Consider the following 20,997-nt stretch of genomic DNA (forward strand, 5'->3'; position numbering starts at 1 on the left):
GCAGTAAGAGGCCTTTTGCGAGTCTTCGGTCAGTATGAAGAAGGGGCGATGATCTATGCCTTGCTATGATGAGTCCACAATAGATAAAGAGACGACAAGAAATAAAAGTTGGTGAGATGCTCTAGGTTGACTGATTTTTTAGGTTGACAACAAAGAAGTTGTAGGCCGAAAACACGTGGTGTAGATGTCAGTGTCTCAATTTAATCCTAATCAGTTTTGATCATTTTATCCCAGCTCATGCATATGTCCGTAGGTGATTATGATATGGATTAACGGGTTTCAAGCTATAGATGTTCAGACCGTAATCAAGTCAATCGGTTCAACGCTCAGTCTTGGACAGCGTGAACGTCCAGAAAAGGGCGGACATGGCTCACGCTCCTCATCCTCTGGCGACTCTCAATCAAATCACCAACACCCCTTCTGCGAAAGATGGTGTCCCGAAAGAAGTGGAGGATGATCTTCGGACTGCGGGATGTATGCTGATACAAGAGGCAGGAGTGATGTTGGGCTTGTAAGCCCATAATACTACCTCTTACCATCACCTCCATTGGCCATGAAATGTTCTGATAGAGTCGATATCGCAGGCCACAGAACACCATGGCGACTGCCCAAGTGATATTTCATCGATTTTACTATGTATCTTCCTTGTACTCGTTCGGCGTCAACGTGAGCTCACTATTTCCACTCATCAAAGGACAAAATGAGAGACGCTCATGTCCTAGTGGCGCTTGCCTTGGCTGATCTTTGATTCCATACAGGACATATCCATATCGTCTTTATTCCTTTCCACTAAACTTTGTGAAACTCCTATCAGACTTCGAGATCTGATAAATACCTATTTGTTCCTACTGGCACGCATTCAATATCTCCTGAATTTACCACCGGACACCGCCTTCAGGTCTAACCCACTAGGTAACGGAACAAGCTCGAGCTGGCAAGCTGGTGCCGCACAAGGTGTTACTGCCAAGGGGAAAGAGAAAGAACAGGATCCGATATGGGATGGATTCACCTTTGAGATTCCCGGATTCCACGATGGTGTCTTCTGGGAATGGAAAGATGTAATTACCGCTAGTGAGATGCAGATCTTGAAACGCTTAGGCTTCAACATGCAGGTGAGTGCCGATTCGCACATCTAGCTTCAGCTTGTTCGCCGATCACAGCGTTCGCACCGAGCTGACTGTCTCTCACTCTGCTCTACAACTTCAGGTGGATCTACCATACAGCCACATGATTAACTACCTAAAAATCTTAGACTTGGTCTTTGAAGATGAAGTCGCTCAGGTGTGTTGGTCAATCCTCAACGACATGTGAGCGCATACAATTCCGATCTCATCGCTTGCCTTGTTTACAAAACGACCAGGATGCTGATCATAATATGGAAACACCAGGCTTATGACACCGATGTATGCAATCCACCCACCCCATACACTCGCATGTGCCGCTATACTCCTTGCTACACGCTTGCTGCGTATATCTTTACCCACAGAATGGTATATCCTGTTCGACGCGGAATACGAGGATATATGGTCGTGTAGCTGCCACGTCATGAAGCTGTATCATGATTGGGGCTTGGACAGGCCGCGGGGTAGCGTTTCTTCCGGCTCTCAGATCGGTGGAGGGGAGCAGAGCATGAGGGACAAGGAGAATCGATGGAGACGAGCATGGGTTTTGACCCAGAGTAGGAAAGCCGTTAGGCGATGGTTGGAAGAGCGGGAGAAGACTAGTGAAAGAAAGTCATCATGATGGCGTGTCTGTTTCATTTCCATTCAATCGATATTGCATATCGCATTGCACCATATTCCATTACAGAATATATCACACACTTGTTGTACCAATACATGCATGTACACCGCAGATCCAAGTCAACCCTGCGTCCTACTGACTGAATGACTTTGCCACCATTGTTACGCGTTTTTCCATGAGCTCGGCATGTCCCGCTCAAGTATCCGGCTGGATTGTCAGTGGATTTCATTCACTCGTCACAACACTTACACTATCAACGACGACAGCCACTTCATAGCAAGGACATACAGTATCCTCTTTCTTAGCCTTCAATAATACCCTTTAGGAATCTACCTCAGCACCCGCAGCTCCCAGCTCAGCCGAAGCGGTCTCAATTTCTCGCGAGACAGCCCATCTCAATCCATCACATCACATCACATCACATCACATCTCACGACATTCAGCATCCGAGAACATCACCATGGTTCTAGGTAGATTAGTCCACTATGCCGTTGACGCCTTGGCGATATCGACTGTGTTGGCAGGAGTGAAGAAGACCACTGGCTATGCGTGAGTCGCGAGGCGGGAGCTTCGTTTAGCCGTGTCCTCGTTTGTCTGTTCGACGAACGGCTTCAATTGCACTGCACGTAGCTGACCTCCATCGTATCTTCATTGTCTTGGCCCTTTTTATTCTTCCTATCTCCCTGATGCGACATCACTTTGGTCCCATAATGACGGATTCCTACCTTCGGCACGATGCCTCCTTATAGACCCGCAACGGATCAGATCCCAGATTCATCCATCAAGTCCATCACCGATTCATACCTCTCAGCAGGGGAGACGGTCTTCGGTATAATCGCTGGACAAAGTGTCACCAGTCAATACTTCAAGAAAACATAGAGTGCATAGGCAATTGTGGTCGCGCGGACAAACGAAGCAGAGCGAAGCAGAGCGAAGCAGAAAAGTTGAAGGAAAATCAGAGTTTTCAAATGAGAGGGCGATCAGATGATTGAGGGACAGCACAATCAGAATGGATACCAGGAATGTTCTTTACTGAGGGAATCAGCAAGTCGAAGAGGTCCGACAATGACGGAGAGAGCTTTGTCTTGCTTGGACTATGGAATCTTCCAACCTCATCTCAACACGTAATTTGGGCAACAGTGGAATTTGCATGTATAGTACAAAACCCTCATTCGCTTAAAGCTGAACAATGACCCGACTAAACGCAGAATTGCACTGAATCATACAGTATATACACAATCAACCTCTAACTTCTAACGCAGATGATAGCGCTGCCGATATCGCCAACCATCAATTACCAAAAAGGAGTTCGGTCAATCCTCAATTCTCCTCGACGACCGTATGACTAGTGACCAGCACCTGAGTCGGTCCCTTCGTCTTCGGCTGAGCAGTCTCAAACGGACTCTTGAACTTGCTGACCACATTAGGGAGAGTCGGGAATTCACTCAATCTAGCCTTCTTAGTCCGGTCCATCACCTCTGTGAACGGGGCACTCTCCATCTCGGAACTCTTCGAGTTGCTGCTGCTGCCTTCTGGCAATTTCGACATCTCATATTTCTCCCCTTGATGGTTTCTCCCAACACCGTGGGGATGAGGATGAGGACTATGCGGATATCCAGAGTTGATCCCGCCCAAGGCATCCGGACCGACATTCAACCGTTCACCCAATTCGAAGAATTGCTTGATAGGATAAGTACCGTCTGCATTGAGTGTCCGCCCCCTTGGTGATTTGGGTCCGGGGTTGTAAGGTGCCATCGGCAGGAAGGTGGTATCTTTTGATGGGGGTGGTAAGGATTCGGAAGTCATATTGCGAGGTAAGAGCACCTATCAGACATAAGGAACCCCTGCTCAGCTCAATGCGCGGGAGGCCATCACTCAGGGTCACTGAGTGGACTCACAACGATCGATAGACAAGTAGCTGCGAACAAAGCGAGTTGGCCAATCAGGTATAAAACATCATGCCAAAATGGCGATTTGTTGATGGTTTTCGATTTCGTCAAGCCATCTACCGAGAGGACGAGCTGCGGCGGATACTCATATGAATATGAATACGAAACCATCAGAGATCGACTTGTCGTTCTCATCGAAGAAAACAAGGGAAGGCAAGGAAAACTCACTATAGCAGCACTGTAAGCTACCCTGCAAAACGTCCTGATCTGATTCATCTCGCTGAAGAAATGAAGTCTTTCTAAAACTTCGAAAGATGCGCCTTGTTGTTTGACTGTGCGTAAGAACGACGGGAAGATGAAGCATAATATGCCTGATGCCAGGGCCAGTCTATCATCACCATCCACCCAATAAAATACAGTCAGCATATCCCCGCCGTGAAAAAAATCATCTGCAAGATCGAGGACAGGGAACACTGGGTCATGATGGATTACTTACAGCGTACTCATACTTGATCCAACGACGAAGAGATATGCCCGCATCATATCCAGATTATCCGTCTCAATATGTACGGACCCGATCAACAGGGCGAACGAGGAGAAGAAGAGATAGATCCATACTTTGAAGAAGCCCGATTTGAGCCATGTTGATCTCGGTCCGCCGGGTGTCTTTATTGATTTGATCAAGTATCCCCAGTACAGGAACTAAGCGACCCGCTCAGTTGTATCAGTGACTGGTCCGTGGCCCAACTTGATAAGAGCTGTTATTTGAGGGGCATAGAAGATATCGGCGGTGGTCGCACGTTCGCACGTACCTCTTCCAGATGGATAGCTTGTAAGAACCCCCATCCTGCAGTCATGAAATACAACGAGATCCTGTACAGCTTCTGGTGTAGCTCGGTCCAGAGCTGCCATGGCGCGACGATCGTTTGTTGAGTCTGAGGAAGATATATGTAGTACTGCAGACTCAATCAGCATCTTGCATCCCAACCCCCCGAGACGAGATAGTGTCGAAAATACACAGTGAGAAGGGGCACTGAGATGCCAGAAACTCACTTCAGCGTATAAAACGTGAACGTCGATCCAAGTGAATACCATCAAACACGCTATCGATCCAAGGAGTATATGACACATGACCGCTCTGAACCAGTCATCTTTCGAATACAGCAGACACTTCCATCGGTCGTAATGCCATGTATGCCATATCATGAATATGAAGCCTGTCATAGCTACCAGAGCCGAGAAAGACATCGCGGCGGGGGTGAGGGGGATGAAGGTTTGAGATGTCAATATACTGTACAACTACGTCTCGATTGGGTTGTCTCGTAGTGGGATCCACTCACGAGATCGGCATTTTGTATGCGTTGTTCTGTAACCTTGTACAATGTCGGTCGGACTGGTCTTGCTGATGCTGGAGGGGATCCAGTGGATCGATGGTGAGCTTGTTCGGAGATGGTGTTGTTCTGAAAACCAGCAATATTCGAACTGCTATGGGGTTCTTTCCATAAAAGTTGAGGTGTGGATTTGACGATCAGCGATGTATTCCAGATTGCACTGCTTGTTGAAAGGCTTTGGATAGATTGACAAGACGAGATGGGATGAACAAAGGAGATGCCTTCAGACATCCCATCAAGTCAAGTAGTCCGCCCATAAATATGATGTTAAGATGAGTATGCTGATGCCTAGTGTCATGTCTGTATCCTTCCCATAGGTCAACTCATTCTTGACCGAGCTCTAGGCTGGACTAGCTAGTCTCCATAAGTAAGGTTGCAGGGAATCTGGAATTGACAACGACCCAAACCGTCTTGGATCACACACACGATTTGATACAAAGGCAGAATCCTTTCTAATCACCCTATACTCGTACTGTCCCTTTGATCTGCGGTATCAATCAGTCCAGCACCGATTAGTAAAAGGTACTCATGTACCGTATGTGCACCCCTGTCAAACTGTGCAGACGCTTCAGTGTGCTGTGTTACGTGTCTTGTATGAGTATCCGAAATCGATCTCGCTCCGGTCTGACCTTAGAGCGATCTCAACACAGGCTCGTTTCAAGTTGTGTGACCAATTATCGACAAACGAGAATTCATCCTGACGCACACACACTTCCAAAAACCCACACACAATCAGTTTCATGATGACGCTGCTAAGTTGTAAAATTATCCTCCCTTCTGGGGTATCCGTGATTTTCGGAAGGCACAGAACGGATAGAACAAATCGAGGGAGGCACAGGCTTGTATATGTATGTAGGACTGTGCCCAGCAAGCAACTAACCTCTAGCGGCATTGTGCTTTCCCTCTTGACTATTCCACTTTGTGCGACAAAAAGGCATCATACAGTACTAGACATACTAGTCATACAGTCTCATCTAGGAATAATCATCAGAGTCGTCGCGATAATTAGACCCAAAGTATCATATTGCCATTGGACGGACGAATGGAGCGATAACAGAATTACCTGGAGGGCGATAGCATATGAGATGATGAAAGAAATGAGCAACGGTTGAAGGAAAAATCATACAACTACTAGCAGACTTATTCATTATTCTATTGTCCGTCCGTCCATCCTTCATATAAGGCCAGTGGACCTTGACCTGGGAACGGCGACGAGCCTTCCGAGAATCCAAGGCTAATATCCCCCGGGTCCAGTCTGATCCGCCTCCCTACTTCTTCCTCTTCCGACACCACTATCCGCTCTACTCCGCCTATTACTACTCCTGCTCGCACCGTGTTCACGGCGCTCACGCCTCATGAACGCGAGATACCGCGCGAAACCATGTTGAGTAGGCGGCTGTTGTGCGGCCTGTGCTTGCGCTTGTGTTTGTTGATCAACTGGGTATGTCGAAGATTGTGGTGAAGGAGATTGCGATTCATTCGAGTTTTGGGAATTCGACAGCACTGAAGTGGAAGGAGCATTGAAATCTATACACAGATCCAAGTTAGCTATCGTTCATCTGAAAGTCTGACAGGATCGGCTAGCTCACCTTTACGGCATAATGGACATGACGACGAGACTTCCAGTAGCCTAAACGAAGACGCAATGGCCGACTCAGCTATCGTTCTCTCACGCCAGAAAGCGAAGAGTTGGTATGCAAAGATGACAGCCAACTTACCAAGGATCTATGCAGCTTTGATGGTACGCATGCTCCCTCTCACAAGGCAAAACTCTAAGATCGTCGCCAGGCTCGAAATCCACCAAACATATCGGGCATTGTTGACCTTCCTTATCGCCGGGTTCTTGATCGCGTTCGCGTCCGACAATATGCGATTCATCGGGCGTATGATGTCCACTCCCACTAGCTATTGACGACATCCTCTTTTCGACCTCTGTGACATTCGTACCCACCCCGCTCTTCCCTCCACTATTGGAAGATTCAGCATAATTGTCACCCTCATAATACCCATTTGTCCGACGCCTTTCTGCATCTTCCGTCCCGCTGAGCCGATTGAGCGATATCGAATGCAGGTTGTTCTCCGATGACAATCTCTTTGGTGATCCAGCTGCAGCCCCGGCTCCAGCATATTGGTCATTTCGATTATACTTGATGATTGGGAAAGTGTCCAACACAGCTTGCGCTAAACCCCTAGCTGCACTTTGTGGTCCATATTCATCGTCGTTCTCCCTCCTGCCGTACCGCTCGGGATGCAGCATCGCGCGTCTGGCTCCCATGATCAACATAAAGATGAACATGAACGACACGACACCCGTGATAGTGTAAAGCACTATCATTGGCGCAGATGTCTTTTTGTTGGATCCGCCGCCCGAGGAGGAGTCCGACGTGGGTTCTGCATTGGGTATACCTGTTGCAGTGGCTTGACCGGTGGAGTTTCGAGCGGTGAGCGTGCCCATCAGAAACGACTTGTATGTTGGTGCGTTATTGGACAGCGAGTTGTTGACATCGGTTCCGCTGAGGTAGAAGAGGCGGTCAGCGGTGATAGTGCGCAAAAAGGATCCAGCGATACATACGAGATGTTTAACAGGGTCCCGTTGTAATTTTCGAACGAGGTATTGGTATGAATGAATTGATTGTCGATGAGTCTATGCGACCATGAGATCAGCTTCACCAATACCGCAATCGCTTGTGCTCGAACTCACCTGGCCACTTGCACAGTCTTGGTAGCGAAGACATCTAAAGGTTTCTCGAAATCCGTTATATATTCCGAATTTAACAAGCATGACTGAGAATGGGCGGTGTATAGCAGCTACGAGAGAAGCGTTCATAAGCATCAGCCGGGTTCCTCCAGACGGGCATAGACCACTCACCGCGGATACCGCTCCTCTATCCCTAGCTAATGTGAATATGTCTGCATCAGAACCCAAATCGATCAGCCATTCAGATCTCACACGAAATCGGACACAAAGCATAATAACAGAGCGATGCTCACCCCATTCCTGACTCGCTGTAGTCTCATTCACATCACAGCTTATATAAGCTATCCAAGGTGTCGAGGTGGTAAGATTCACGCCCATCGTGCTTTCTGAGAAATGTACCAACGCCCCTGCTGTTGTACCTCCTGTCGGTACATCCGCTTGCAGTTGGAACGATCTACGAGCGAGTAAGTAGGGGGTCGGAAGTATTGAGAGGAGATGCAGATTTTGAATGTCAGGTTCATATACAATCGTTGCTAACAGGTACGAGACCGATGGACTGTTATGTGTCTCCGATGAGTTGATGAATTACTCACACTGCTCCTGAATAAGTCCCTACTGGATCCGTCCACGAGATAGCTATAGTCGACGAATCCGTAAAATTCAACCCGGACGTATCATTCACTGCTATTGCTGGTATATATGCTGAGGCGGGCAATGACTGGAGGATGAATGTTGAGATTGTCGGGATCAAGAGGAGGTTTGAGAGTGATATTTTCGATTGGTGATACATCTTGTCCTTGATCCCAGTGCTCGTGGCCAATATGTATAGGTGATGAATTTGCGAGGCGAGGTAGCTGGTCCACAGCGGGACAGCCTGAGCCTGGACTTGATGAATCAAGATCGAGTGGTCCACTCTTCACACTGGTAAAGTCTTTCTGATTGAGACCGGTCTTGTTGTGAATCCAAAAATAGATGACGAGCGAGATCGATCAAAGGATCCTTGACGTCTTTGAATCCAGTGTGACGCCGTCTATCCATGAGCCGCACCTAGCATACGGCCAATATCACGCGATCTAGAGTGAGTCTCTTCTGTGTTACTATCACAAAGGAGGTCTGCTTTTGTTATATTATCGTCTCAATCGATTGCTGTGTGAGATTTCGGTGAACTGCGTGTTCCAGGTCGTAATTTCTGTTAAAATGTCTGTCTGCCTTTGTCTGGTGGGACGTGAATTCGCTTTCTGCCTGCCCGCAAGTGGCTCCCGAAGCACACCGCATGCGTCTTCTTTGAGAGTCTGAAGAGCTGGATCGATGCTATACTGTCTACGCTGGTTTGAGTGGTCGATCAGATGCAAGATACACAATCCAAGATGAATAGGATGACAGGTTGTGAATACTTCTCGTAAACCCGTGCCTGGACACAGATCCCTACGAGTACAAATAACAATCAACTACGAGTAATTTCAGTCTGGACCCCTCTCTTCAAGCTTGCTTATATACTTGCATCTAATCTTGCTACACTGTGAGGGAAGAGCGAGTCTACAACTCGATGCGTAGATGACCCTCCTCTCCTCCGTCTCGAGCTTGGTCCGATCGTCCAGCATTTCCGCGTCCGTCTCAAGAACAGGTAATCTGCACCCAACAAGATGGTTCCAACCCGGCGGTAATGTCAAAGCGTTCACTTGTACTGCTCAGACCACTAGACGATTTGTTAAATTCAAGATCCTCTTTTGCGGATCAGACGAGTTCTCAGTAGCTTCACTCAAGGCTGTGTATGAAGCCAGAGGTGAGTGCAGAAGTCGAAGCGTATGGGTCCAGTATTGCATTATGTACAGATTTCTCCGAACTCATTTTATGCCTACACCTAGATCTATGGGAATCCATCGATGTTGTAGTTCCGCCAGATAAAGACGTTGGACGGGGAGGTAAACACCATAAATCTCTTGAGAAGTACATTTGTACGTTGACCATCTTTCTGACAACTCTTGTCCTCATTATCAGGATTTGCTATTTGCTATCTGCCTGCTAAAGTCCTTGATGTAATTGAGATTAGCCGCCTTGAAGCGATACGCAGATTCTCAATCCTTACCGACCCACACCATACCTTCGGGAGGTGTCAAATCATGGACCCCACCTCCTCCATTCGATCGTTTCGATCCCAACTACAACGAATCGCAATCGCAATCGCATATCCTCTTAACAGCCTCATTCGGACAGATCATACCCCTAAAACTCCTAAATCTTTTCCCAGCGGATCATAGACTCAATGTACACCCTTCGTTATTACCCAAATACAGGGGTGCCGCTCCTGTCCAATGGACAATTGCGAATGGTGATTCATCGACCGGAGTCAGCGTTCAGAGGTTGGTGAAATATAGCGAAGGGGTAGATGCGGGAGATATAGTTGGGTCGGTTGGGGATATCGTATGTCTCTCTTGTCTGATCTACGAAAATTTCGTCAGGATCGCCTCAAACAAGATACCCAACACAAACCAACACAGGCAGGAGCAAAGAAAAAGAAGCCAGATTAAATCAGACAAAGCTGAAGCTGACGATTGCCTTCTCCTTTGATATCTAGGCTGTACCTGCTGACGCAACGTACAATACATTCTTACCGCACTTGGCAGAAGTTGGCGGTGATCTTCTAGTGAAAGTCCTTCGGGAGTTGAGGGAAGGTACGGTGAGTTAATGGAATGATCAAAAATCGTCCTCTTCTCTGTTGGCGGTCTCGTATGGTTCGATTCTGTATGACGCTTCCAAGTCACGAAGGTAGCTGATAAAGTATTTAGGCTACCTTCAAAACCCAAGACGCGAACGAAATCACCTTAGCACCTAAGATTACCCACGAGACAGCTCGGATCAGATGGTCCGAACAGACTGCCGAGGAGATCGATAGATTACATAGAGGAATACGACATCAGGTGGGCTTTCCCTCCGCCGGGCTGGGCAGTCCTTCTGCTTGAGTCCCGCCTTCCACCAAACGAAGACATTCGCGCTGATGTGTCATTTCCATTCTTAAAAAGGTCGCAGTATGGTCATCGATCGCATCGACATCTACAACCTCCCCAACTTCGACTACAACATCGAACCAAACCCAAACCCAGGCTCAAGGCCAAGCCCAAGCACAAGTCCATCTAATTTCACTCAGAGCGTTATCTCCCTCCGAGTATCCAACCGGACTACCAGGTTCCAGTGATACTGAAGGGGAAACAGGAATCGGATACTTGATTAAAGATGGCAAATCCCGTAAGTTGGTGGTGTCGTGCGCCAAAGGGACTTGGTTGGAAATCCTAGAAGTCCAGATGGCGGGTAAGAAGGTATTGGGGATTAAAGAGTGGTATAATGGTTTGCCGAAGGTCGTTCGGGAGTCAGGCATAGTCAGGTTCTCTTGAATCGTGACTCCTTTCACCTGAGTTGGAGTTGGGACCGAGAATCATATATCATCTCAATCAGATCAATCAGGTCAATCAAGTCAATCAAGTCGATCAACCTGGATCTTATCTAACATATGACTTCATTCGTTGGGATTAGCAATAGAGACATTGCCGCGAGAGGCATAGACACGGCTTCAGTGTGTAAAAAGCAGACAACCGCCTGTCACTGCGTCACCCATCAACAGATCCGCGAGCCAAATGTCATCGATATGCATCAAGTTCGTTAATTCGTTCATGAAATCCCAGAGCCTGGAATACTATCTGGCAAAAGTAGCTTCATCTTGCTATTTCCAAAACCCCGACAACGCGATGTTCATCAGCTCGATTCGGGTCTGAGAACTTGTGAAACTCACCATCCGTCTTTGTCGGCCCAGCCAACTACTCGCTACGGGTCTTTGCACCTTCCTGAGCCCTGCGGAGCTGATATGATCCCGTATCGTCCGCTGACCCAGATCATGCCATGCAGAAAGCATTAACCTGTTCTCCAATTTATACCGATTCTCGATCGCTGCTGACTTTTGCTATATACCCAAATCAAGAGATTCATTAGCTGGTCCCACGTTCTGCGTTGGAGACAGCTAACTCACTCTGGCTTTCAGCAGATCTTCCTTCAACGTCGTTATTTGAAGTTGATATGATTTTGACGCTTCAGCGAAATTACCAGATTCCTACAATCAGTACATCGCATTACATCAGCTCTGGTTCTCTGCATGAGGAAGCGACGGTCTCACGATGTTGGCGTGATCTTCTCTGAACATCTTATCTTGTTGCTTGATAAACTGCAAAAAGGATATCAGCTGATTCCGCGAGACTGCTAGACTGCGTAGACAAGCAGCTGACCGATTTGGCTTTTTGTAATTTCTCATCCAGACTCTTCACTTGCGCAGAAAGATCAGTATTCTGCGACAATAAGGATAAGAGCTGTTGTTGTGTTTCCTGGGGGAGACCCTTCGACGTGAGAGATGCTCGGAGGTCTCTGCACACTCTCATCAGTTTGAAGCGACATTTGATTGCAAAGTAGAAGTTGAAGCTCACCCGAACTCTTTCTCCTTCTCCAGCTCTCTCTCTTTATTCTCGATGCCCGCAGACTGAAGATCGACTTTCTCAAGTAACAACCTGCTCATTCCGCAAGTCAGCTTGTACATGGTCGGGGGATAGTCAAGATAAGACTGACCTCTTAATATCCTCAAGATGCTGATGATCTTTCTCCTTCAGCGAGACCACCTGTTCCTTGAGAGTGACTATCTGTTCTTCGAGCTTGACTGTATCCTGCGCCACGCCTTCCCTTAGAGCTGGATCAGAAATCGACGTCAGCTGATCTAGCTAGGCGTTTCCAACGGCGATATTGCTCGAGCTGCTTACATGCTAAAATCGCTTTCTGATCTTTGTTCACTAGTCCCACTGATTCAGATTGTAAGCTGATCGACCCAGACACCAGAACACTGATAGGTACTTACAATCAGTCTTAGCCATACCCAACTCCTTCTCTACAGCTTCGCGCGCGACCTCAAGCGCTTCTTTCTGCTTGAGCAATTCATCTCGCTCCTCAAGAACCTCTTTCAATCGTTCGCGGATTGCAGAAGCAGTTTGAGTGCTGTCCCCCATATCAGCGGAGGAAGGGTCCTGGTGCATATGGTCGACATACCTATCTCCACCATGGCCAGACCGTATACGCTCCATTGTGGCTTGTAGACGCAACAACGAGCGATGTTCTTGCAGATAATCAGACTGGTACCTATCTCTTGACTTATTTGCGTCCGCTAACAGAGTCTCGAGGGTAGCCAAACGACTACTGTCACCCGGACGCCCCGCGCGCAGATCGCTAAGTTCCCTTTGCAGAGCTCGGATCTTCAGTCGAAGACTATGAACACCGTAAGCAGTCTTTTGACACCGGTATGAAAGATTCATACTCACTCAGTCTTGGTGTCTATCTTACCCTCCCCTTCTTCGTCGAGTACACCTAATTCGTCATCCAAGGTCGTCTTACCTCCTATGACGGAAAGTCTAGAACCTTGTCGCTTGAGTGGGGGAGCGCCAAGCTCTATCTCTCTCAGCCTCTCTTCTTGCGCTTCGAGCGTCGACTGATCGCGCTCATATTCTCTAGACACATCGTCCAGCTCAATCCTAGTAAGCTCTAATTGATGTTTGAGCTCGGTGATCTGCATAAGGGTCAGCTATCACCTTTGGCGGTAATGCGAAATCGCTTGCCTGTGTAGCCTGTTCTCGAGAAGACTTCTCCAAGGTCTCGATTTGGCTCTTATAGCTATCTATCAAGCCCTTTGACGAACCAGCTTTCCGCAAGTCGGTTTCAAGTGCAGCGTTGGTGTTGATCAGCTGAGCGTTTTCTTCTTCCAGGTTCTGCATCTCTGTCAGCTGCTCGACCAGTACCTGTAAACGAACAGCCTACCCTCATTTCTCTCCTCAGACCAGCTGAATCCTCGAGCTTCTTCTTGTATTTCTCAATCACGTTTTCCGACTTTTTGAGGCGCTCCGCAGCGTGCTTAAATCTGGTCAAACTCCGTCAGTACCTGTGTCCACAACGGCAGAACGTCGACAACGCACTCGTCCACCTGATCACGCAGTTTGACAGCCTCAGCGGCTTGCTCCTTCAGCTCTTCGATCTATATATCCAGTAAGCTGAAATGTCATACGGTAACTTTGGATCGACAGCTCACATTTTTGGTCAATTCCGTCACAAGGTGAGTCTGCTTTGCAAGAGCGTTCTCGGAGTGCGCGAGATTCTCCTCTGCCTTTCCACTGGGGTCACATCAGCTGAAAATACACGATCTGATAATATGTGTTTTGGCTCACAGATCGGTGCGCAGTCTATCTAATTCGGCGGTGGTAGCAGTCTGGCTGGTCCGAAGCCCCGCACCAGCCGCAGTCGGGTCCGATCGGGCAACAGCAAGCCGTTCTAGAGCATCGTCCCTTTCTCCTTTAATCTCATCCTGTATTCATCTCAGTTGCGTCCTGAAAGATACGCTCGAAACGACTGACCAAACTCGATGTCAACCCCTCGACTTGTTCAATCATCTTCTCGCATCGAGCCTTGAGCTCGTCGTTGTCTTGCAGCAGCTTATCACGTTCTTGCCGTATACCGGACAACGGGGGTCTACCCAAGGTTAGCTGTTCGGACTACCAAACCCAGGTAGAAGTAGCTCACGAGAACTCGGCCGACTGCTTTATCGGAGACGTGCCAAATGGCGACTGCAATCCTTCGTCCCCTCCTTCCTCTTGAGGTAGAGTGGCCATCACCTACGAACGGGTCAACTCGCAGCCCAGCCCAGCTTGCGGCAGAATTTTTCTGCGCAGCTGAGAATGCTCAAGAGAACCGCACATACCTCTTCGATACTCTTCATCAGCTCGGCCATATAACTCTCCCTCAAGCCTTGGATCTTGCCTATCACTTTCTCGTTTCCAGGCGCCCATACCCCGACAGCCAAACATAATCTGCATATTTGAGCCAGCCCCTTCGAGCCTTCAGATGTAGAAGATGCTTTGGCGATAGTCGAAAAAGGCGGTTCGGGGAGGTTGGATAATGATAAATTTGTTGCATGAGGTGGAGGGAGAGGGAAGGACAGGAGCAATCGATATAGACGTTTTCTACACAAAGTTGTCGACCTCAGCTTCGCGTACTAGAAGTGTGAGCATGCGTGCTCACAATGTGTTCATGCGTAGCACCCAATTCTCGCTCGAACTCGAAGCCGTCGGCGTGGGGGTCCGATTTGAGACGCTCTTGAAATGGGTTGCATCGCTAATACGCTGTCAGCTAGGCCGGGAACATCTGCAGCCTTAGATGCTCACATCGTAGCCATCACCTGGTGATGAGAAGTGATGGTCAGCTTGTATCCTCTGGACGACCGGATATTTGCTCTACTCACCTCCATCAAGGCTTTACCATCTGATAAGTCCTTGAAGGCTGTGACCTGCCTCGACAGCTTGAAGGTGTTGAAGTATGCCACGAGGGCAGCTTGCTCTGCCCGTGACATATCTTTTCGCTCAGCCCTTTGAATACCTGGATGACTCGTCTTCGTACTATGCTATGTGCTGGATTGGCTAAGGTCGGAGTGGTCGTCGTGATGGACATGCTCATTGTTGTCTCTTTGGTTCCCTATTACTCTCCTGCTGCTGTCTGTGCGGGGCCGAGCTGGTCTGCAACGGTGGAGGCGAGTAGTTCACTTACGTAACTCCGTTGACGGTCACGTGTCGTGTGATTCGGAGTTGTCTCTTGACGCGTATGACCTTGAGAACATTACAAAATCACAATCACCTTCACCTCTCTTGTCGTTTGTCGTCTTCCTCTTACTGGAATCTATTTACCGTCGACACCTTTGATCTCTTCTTCTGTACTATCATTCCAGGCCTGTTTGATATCTCCCTTTTCTTCTTCTTTCTTGATGCCTGCTTCGATACAGACGACTTCAACATGACCTCAATGAGGCCGATCCCGCTCAAATCGCGTCACCGCACGGACGAAAACCAAAATCAAAGTCGAAATCATGCCCACACTCATTTCTCACCTTCGAAACGTCGAAAGCTTTCTTCTGCTTCACAAAAATCCAACAATCACGATGGTAAGACTACGTCTGCCGAGCAAGCTATGATGGATGATCTCTTAGCTGGATTAGACGCATCAGCATTCGACAACACACAATCGTCCCCTGTCAATCCCAAATCTCGACCAAGCTCGCAGACTCTGACCTCACCTATACGCAGCCAGAAGCCCAAGCGGAAGCACGTTGACATCAAGCTCGAGCATGTCGAGGTAAAGTCAGAGCCTTTCTCACCCACAAAAAGAATCGTCCTTTCCCCCAAAAAGCCGAAATTGTCAAAATCGCCGTTGAAAGCCAAAAAAGCTTTCGCTCCTACTTTGGTCAAACATGTCGATATCAGATCCGAGAGGTCTCGAGAGCAATCCCCGATTCACATCAAGTCAGAGATCATCGATCCTGCAGAGGTAGTTTGTAAGAAGGAGATACGAGTAGAGCCGAAGCTAGAGGACGAAGAGCTATATACGTTCGATTTTGACCTAAATGATCTCTCTGCATTCGATGAGGACTTGTTGGAAGCCCCTGGGCCAAGAGTGAGTGGTTCATACTCTCATTGCAGCTTCAGGCTGACCGCTTTCCACAGATCAGGTATCCCGTGCCAAATCCTGCTCGACCCCCTCCACCTCCCGGCTACCAGTCTACTCCATGGGCAAGGTGTATTGTCAATGCGGTCTGTGCTGGCTTGAGGTTCTCAAATGGTATCATACCGTCTGTGGATGAGCTAGACATGGACCAAGGGGGCGGAACATCATACGGAAAGGTATGCTTCAAAGCCGCACAGGAAGGACAAGAGCTGATTTCAGGGCAGACTCTCGTTGTCACTTTCACGAAAACGGAGAATAAACGGGTAATTCATCTCAAGGACCAGTGGTCCAATTTACACATCAAGAAGAGTCAGTCCAACCCCGCCGTCTGATATATGACAAAGCCCGTTGCTGATGCACTTATAGATGATATCTGCAACATCATCTCCCCTGACCTCGGCGAACAATGCTCGAGACAGCTGATCGTGCTCACCATGAAAGATCCCTTGACATTCCTGATACATCATCCCGATCTGATGTTGACGATGACTTCCGTGTCCAACGCAATACCTTGTCCTAGGAAACCGATCCTACAAACACTCATCAAAGGTTCTGGGCCTCCGACGAAGCCTGTCCTGTACGGAACCCTCTTACATAGCTTGTTGCAAGGCGCGTTGGCAGAACAGTCCTTTGACGCGGACAGTACATTCACCAGGATTGATGCCGAGCTGAAGAAGGAAGAACGGAGAATGGAGATCTGGAGCACCGGTATGGGTCTCATGGATGTCAGAGATGAGATCGGCATGAGAGCTGGAAGAGGGTTCGAAGTCTTCGGGAATAAGTGGATCGGAGCTGAACCCCATGTGAGATTCACAGTTAGTCATCGTGCTGGGTGGACTTACTGACGATTTGATCAGGCTGACGGGGAATTGCATACCAACCCCGGTGAGAGTCCAAGCTTACTAGCCATCAACGGTCTACACGAAGTGGAGGAGGATATATGGTCCCCAAAGTGGGGTCTCAAGGGCAAAGTCGATGCTTCGGTACAAGCCAAAATCATACGCGAAGTGTCGAAGAAAGATCAGGCGGAGGAATACGTGGCACCGCTGGAAATCAAGACAGGACGCTCAGTCGGAGTGATGGCTCATAGAGCACAGACTATGCTCTACACGCTGCTTATGGAGGACAGATACGGTACGTAAGATAGGCACATCGAGAGGAGCACCTCGTGCTGACACACAGACACCCGCGATGTAGGTGTACCTGTCCCAGCGGGGTTATTATACTATTCCCAGCTCGACTCGATCTTGAGGGTGGAAGCGAAGCAGAACGAAATCCGAGCGTTGATCATTGCAAGAAACGAATTGGCAGACTGGCTCTCTATCAAGAGACGCATTCCAAAATCTAGCGTCCCCGTGGAATCGGGAGCGTTACAAGTGGAAGATGTGGAAGATTCATTTTTGCCGCCCACAATCGATAATCCGAAAGAATGCAAATCATGCTACGCTGTCGACAGCTGTATGCTATATCGCAAGGTGAATTTCAATCCTCATACGTGGATATCATTGGTGGCTGACAGGTGATCTAGACGATCGATAATGTCCCTCCTCACCCCGAAGATCCAATCGCAGGCTTGTACGAAGAGAAGACGGGCCATATGACGCGGAAAGACATCGAATTCTACAAGAAGTGGGATACCCTCTTGACTGTTGAAGAGCAGGACATCGGAAGATTTAGAAGTCAGCTGTGGACTATGACTGCCAAAGAACGCGAAAAGACTGGCAGGTCAGTCAGTTCCTCGCAGGAAGTTCAATTCACTCAATTGATCACAGTTGTGCCTTTGCAGATGTTTCGGCGATATGATCATCTCCTCGTACTCGAACGATGTCGGTAAATCTTTGGCAAAAATCCATCGGCACGCCTATACTTTCAAACGCGCTCCTCAGGCAGGAACTCAGGCTTCCAACACGTCGTTGCTCTCCGGACATATTGCGAAAGGGGATCCAGTCTCCTTATCAATCGAACCTGATCTGCTCTGCCTGTCAAGAGGTTTCGTCCTTGAACTCACAGCTGAAAGCATCACCATTGGGGTGACATATGTTATCGATGTGGATGCTTTGCTCAAACGTACCGGCCAACATCACATATTCTCCTTCGGTGAAGGAGGTTCTCAGAGTAAAGTGGTTTTTAGGATCGATAAAGATGAGATGGCAAGCGGGATGATGCGTATGCGAAACAATCTGGCGTCGCTCTTCTACGCTCAAGGTAGAGACGAACTTCGAAGGAGGTTGATCGTGGATCTGGATAAACCAGAATACGACTACTTCCGGGGACCATCGACATCAGAGATTCCCTCTCATTTGAATTCGGATCAGATCAAAGCAATGGAGAAAGTGATGACTGCCAGAGAGTATGCTTTGATCCTGGGTATGCCAGGAACAGGGAAGACCACGACTATCACGGAGATCATCAAGGCTCTGGTGAAGAGAGGCAAGAGCGTGCTGCTCACTAGTTATACCCACTCGGCGGTGGACACAATCTTGATGAAGTTGGTCAATGAGGAATTTGGGATTCTGAGATTGGGTAATATTGATAAGGTAAGCTAGCCCGAGTAGAGGGATTGCGGGGTCACAGCTTACATACATGAATGGATGTCACAGGTCCACCCGGATGTACAGCATCTTACTCTGGAAGCGATGGAACAGTCGACCAATATGGAACAACTTGATAAGAGGTTGATGGGTCCGCCCGTTGTGGCTGCTACTTGTCTTGCTATCGATCAGTCAGTCTTGCCGCACTAGGTAGCCAACTTTGAGGCAAAAATGCCAGCTGACACACCTATGTCAGTCCGCTCTTCTTCAAGAGGAAGTTCGATTATTGCATAGTCGACGAAGCCTCCCAAATCACTTTACCTACATGTCTCGGACCATTACGTATGGCAGACAAATTCGTCCTCGTTGGAGACCATTTCCAATTACCGCCCATCGTGAGTCGACTCATTTGACACGGTATTCATGGCACAGTTGACTGAATGTTGATTGCAATTCTGTTAATCTGGTTCAGGTTCGTCATCCCGAAGCTAGGCGGGGCGGACTGGATATATCCCTTTTCAAGCTTTTGTCCAGCGCACATCCTGATTCGGTGGCTGATCTCAGCATGCAATACCGGATGAACGAGGATATAATGCTCCTATCGAATAAGCTAGTCTACGAAGGCAAATTGAGATGCGGTAATTTTCAAATCGCCAAACAGGGTCTGGTGTTGAAGAATCGGAAGACATGTCATGATGTTTTCGATTGTTCGGATCTGCACGGGCGAGACTCGTCTTCATCACCATCTCCACCGTCAGAGAGATGTTGGGTGCAACAATTATTGGACGAGAGGTACGTTTCCTCATATCCATTATCTGTTACTTATCTCTGGGGGCGACCTCACTGCTAGCAGATCTGGTGGGCTGATCATCTTATTTCTCTTTCGTGGTAGTGCGAAATGTGTCTTCGTAGATACAGATGGGCTCCCTGCACCTGATTCTCGTCTTGGCGATTTGGTGCAGAATGAGATTGAGGCGAAGCTTGTGCAACAAGTCAGTCCTATTTTTGTCCAAGCGAGCAACACGGCAAATGATAATCCAAGTTGATCAACTGAATATCTTTTCTGTCATTTATAGCTCTCGTCAGCTTTGACGTGTTCCGGGCTCGCTCAAGAAGACCTAGCTATAATCACTCCGTACAGACAACAAATCAAACTACTCTCGTCATTGCTAAAACCCTCTTTACCGCGAGTCGAGATCCTCACGGCCGACAAATCTCAAGGGAGGGATAAAGATTGTATTTTGATTTCGTTAGTCCGATCAAACGAGAATGGCAATGTGAGTTCATCAACGCATACTGTTTATCGTGAACCTAACAGAGATCCGTGTTGATCATATGACATAAAATGGGTTGCAGATCGGCGATTTATTGAAAGATTGGAGAAGGATCAACGTCTCTTTCACGCGAGCCAAGAAGAAATTAATCATTTTCGGATCGGCCTGTACGTTATCGCAAGATCCGTTATTGAGGGACTTCTTGGAGTTGATGCAGGGTAAAAAATGGATAATGAGATTGAAAAGAGGAGATGCGGATATACATCGTGGTCGTGCGGAAGAGGTCACGCAGATCGAAGAGGTATTGATGGTCAAGAAGAAGGAAAATGACAATGTTACTGAGCGACAACCGTTGGATAGACGTAGATCTGGTCTTGATTGGAGTGAAGGGAAGATGGGAATATCCAAAAATTCTGTTGGACAGGCTGAAGCTGAAAATGAGTATGATAATGATGATACAAATGAGTATCGCGCGATGAAGAAAAGTAAGAATCACAAGACAAAGGTGATTAGGGCAGGGAGTGATGTTTTGATAAAAGGCGCTTTTGGGAAAGAAATCTTGGTGAGTCCCTTTTCTCCTCATCCAGCTCTCTCCGTTGAGTACCTTATCATTGACGTAGCTGATTGCTGCTTCGTGATTTCTGGCTGTTACTGCTAGGGCATGGAATGAAAACACGAACAACGGTTTTGAGCTTGCTTGTCAATAAACTGTTGACTTCTGCCTACTTGTTTGCCCTGTCCCATTATCCTCCGGTTGTATCGATTGATTATTGCTACACCCGCATTCGGAATATGCTTTGTGATGCTTTTCCCGTATATAGCAGGATCTATTGTTGCATTAGATTTACAAATGTACAGTCTGGGATGTATACAGGTCAAAATGGCGAGAGGAAGCGAGTGTGCACA

At 48.0% G+C, this 20,997-nt stretch overlaps 7 protein-coding genes across 7 annotated transcripts; 4 read left to right on the forward strand and 3 right to left on the reverse strand.

Moving 5' to 3' along the window:
- Positions 1–365: 365 nt before the first annotated feature.
- I303_105851 (uncharacterized protein) lies at positions 366–1,743 on the forward strand (the record flags this gene model as incomplete). The annotated part of the gene is made up of 5 exons (XM_065969253.1): positions 366–511; positions 585–666; positions 759–1,112; positions 1,207–1,307; positions 1,389–1,743. The coding sequence occupies 5 exons, from the start codon at positions 366–368 to the stop codon at positions 1,741–1,743; spliced, it is 1,038 nt and encodes a 345-aa protein (XP_065825325.1).
- Positions 1,744–2,203: 460 nt separating this feature from the next.
- I303_105852 (uncharacterized protein) lies at positions 2,204–2,622 on the forward strand (the record flags this gene model as incomplete). The annotated part of the gene is made up of 2 exons (XM_018409163.1): positions 2,204–2,292; positions 2,493–2,622. 2 exons carry the CDS (start codon positions 2,204–2,206, stop codon positions 2,620–2,622), a joined length of 219 nt encoding a protein of 72 aa, XP_018261435.1.
- Positions 2,623–3,063: 441 nt separating this feature from the next.
- On the reverse strand, positions 3,064–4,880 carry I303_105853 (uncharacterized protein; the record flags this gene model as incomplete). Its single annotated transcript, XM_018409164.1, has 6 exons — positions 3,064–3,567; positions 3,642–3,764; positions 3,861–4,020; positions 4,129–4,334; positions 4,445–4,588; positions 4,686–4,880. The coding sequence occupies 6 exons, from the start codon at positions 4,878–4,880 to the stop codon at positions 3,064–3,066; spliced, it is 1,332 nt and encodes a 443-aa protein (XP_018261436.1).
- Positions 4,881–6,257: 1,377 nt separating this feature from the next.
- I303_105854 (uncharacterized protein) lies at positions 6,258–8,511 on the reverse strand (the record flags this gene model as incomplete). Its single annotated transcript, XM_018409165.1, has 8 exons — positions 6,258–6,550; positions 6,613–6,653; positions 6,742–7,536; positions 7,596–7,667; positions 7,725–7,831; positions 7,893–7,933; positions 8,015–8,175; positions 8,315–8,511. 8 exons carry the CDS (start codon positions 8,509–8,511, stop codon positions 6,258–6,260), a joined length of 1,707 nt encoding a protein of 568 aa, XP_018261437.1.
- Positions 8,512–9,275: 764 nt separating this feature from the next.
- On the forward strand, positions 9,276–11,110 carry I303_105855 (methionyl-tRNA formyltransferase; the record flags this gene model as incomplete). Its single annotated transcript, XM_018409166.1, has 6 exons — positions 9,276–9,504; positions 9,587–9,676; positions 9,772–10,142; positions 10,297–10,398; positions 10,508–10,639; positions 10,742–11,110. The coding sequence occupies 6 exons, from the start codon at positions 9,276–9,278 to the stop codon at positions 11,108–11,110; spliced, it is 1,293 nt and encodes a 430-aa protein (XP_018261438.1).
- Positions 11,111–11,409: 299 nt separating this feature from the next.
- I303_105856 (uncharacterized protein) lies at positions 11,410–15,141 on the reverse strand (the record flags this gene model as incomplete). Its single annotated transcript, XM_065969254.1, has 22 exons — positions 11,410–11,436; positions 11,506–11,673; positions 11,740–11,820; positions 11,884–11,931; positions 11,993–12,128; positions 12,188–12,268; positions 12,327–12,444; positions 12,515–12,553; positions 12,610–12,746; positions 12,798–13,013; positions 13,067–13,311; positions 13,361–13,510; positions 13,560–13,659; positions 13,715–13,773; positions 13,828–13,909; positions 13,964–14,100; positions 14,150–14,264; positions 14,316–14,407; positions 14,494–14,755; positions 14,814–14,906; positions 14,957–14,970; positions 15,034–15,141. 22 exons carry the CDS (start codon positions 15,139–15,141, stop codon positions 11,410–11,412), a joined length of 2,508 nt encoding a protein of 835 aa, XP_065825326.1.
- Positions 15,142–15,578: 437 nt separating this feature from the next.
- On the forward strand, positions 15,579–20,729 carry I303_105857 (uncharacterized protein; the record flags this gene model as incomplete). The annotated part of the gene is made up of 15 exons (XM_065969255.1): positions 15,579–16,235; positions 16,286–16,462; positions 16,511–16,595; positions 16,653–17,089; positions 17,144–17,420; positions 17,484–17,761; positions 17,815–18,011; positions 18,073–18,823; positions 18,887–19,008; positions 19,074–19,212; positions 19,290–19,609; positions 19,710–19,809; positions 19,894–20,094; positions 20,174–20,653; positions 20,712–20,729. 15 exons carry the CDS (start codon positions 15,579–15,581, stop codon positions 20,727–20,729), a joined length of 4,239 nt encoding a protein of 1,412 aa, XP_065825327.1.
- Between the last annotated feature and the right edge of the window lie 268 nt (positions 20,730–20,997).

The sequence above is a fragment of the Kwoniella dejecticola genome, chromosome 7 (assembly GCF_000512565.2).
Source record: "Kwoniella dejecticola CBS 10117 chromosome 7, complete sequence".
Classification (NCBI taxonomy): Eukaryota; Fungi; Basidiomycota; class Tremellomycetes; order Tremellales; family Cryptococcaceae; genus Kwoniella; species Kwoniella dejecticola.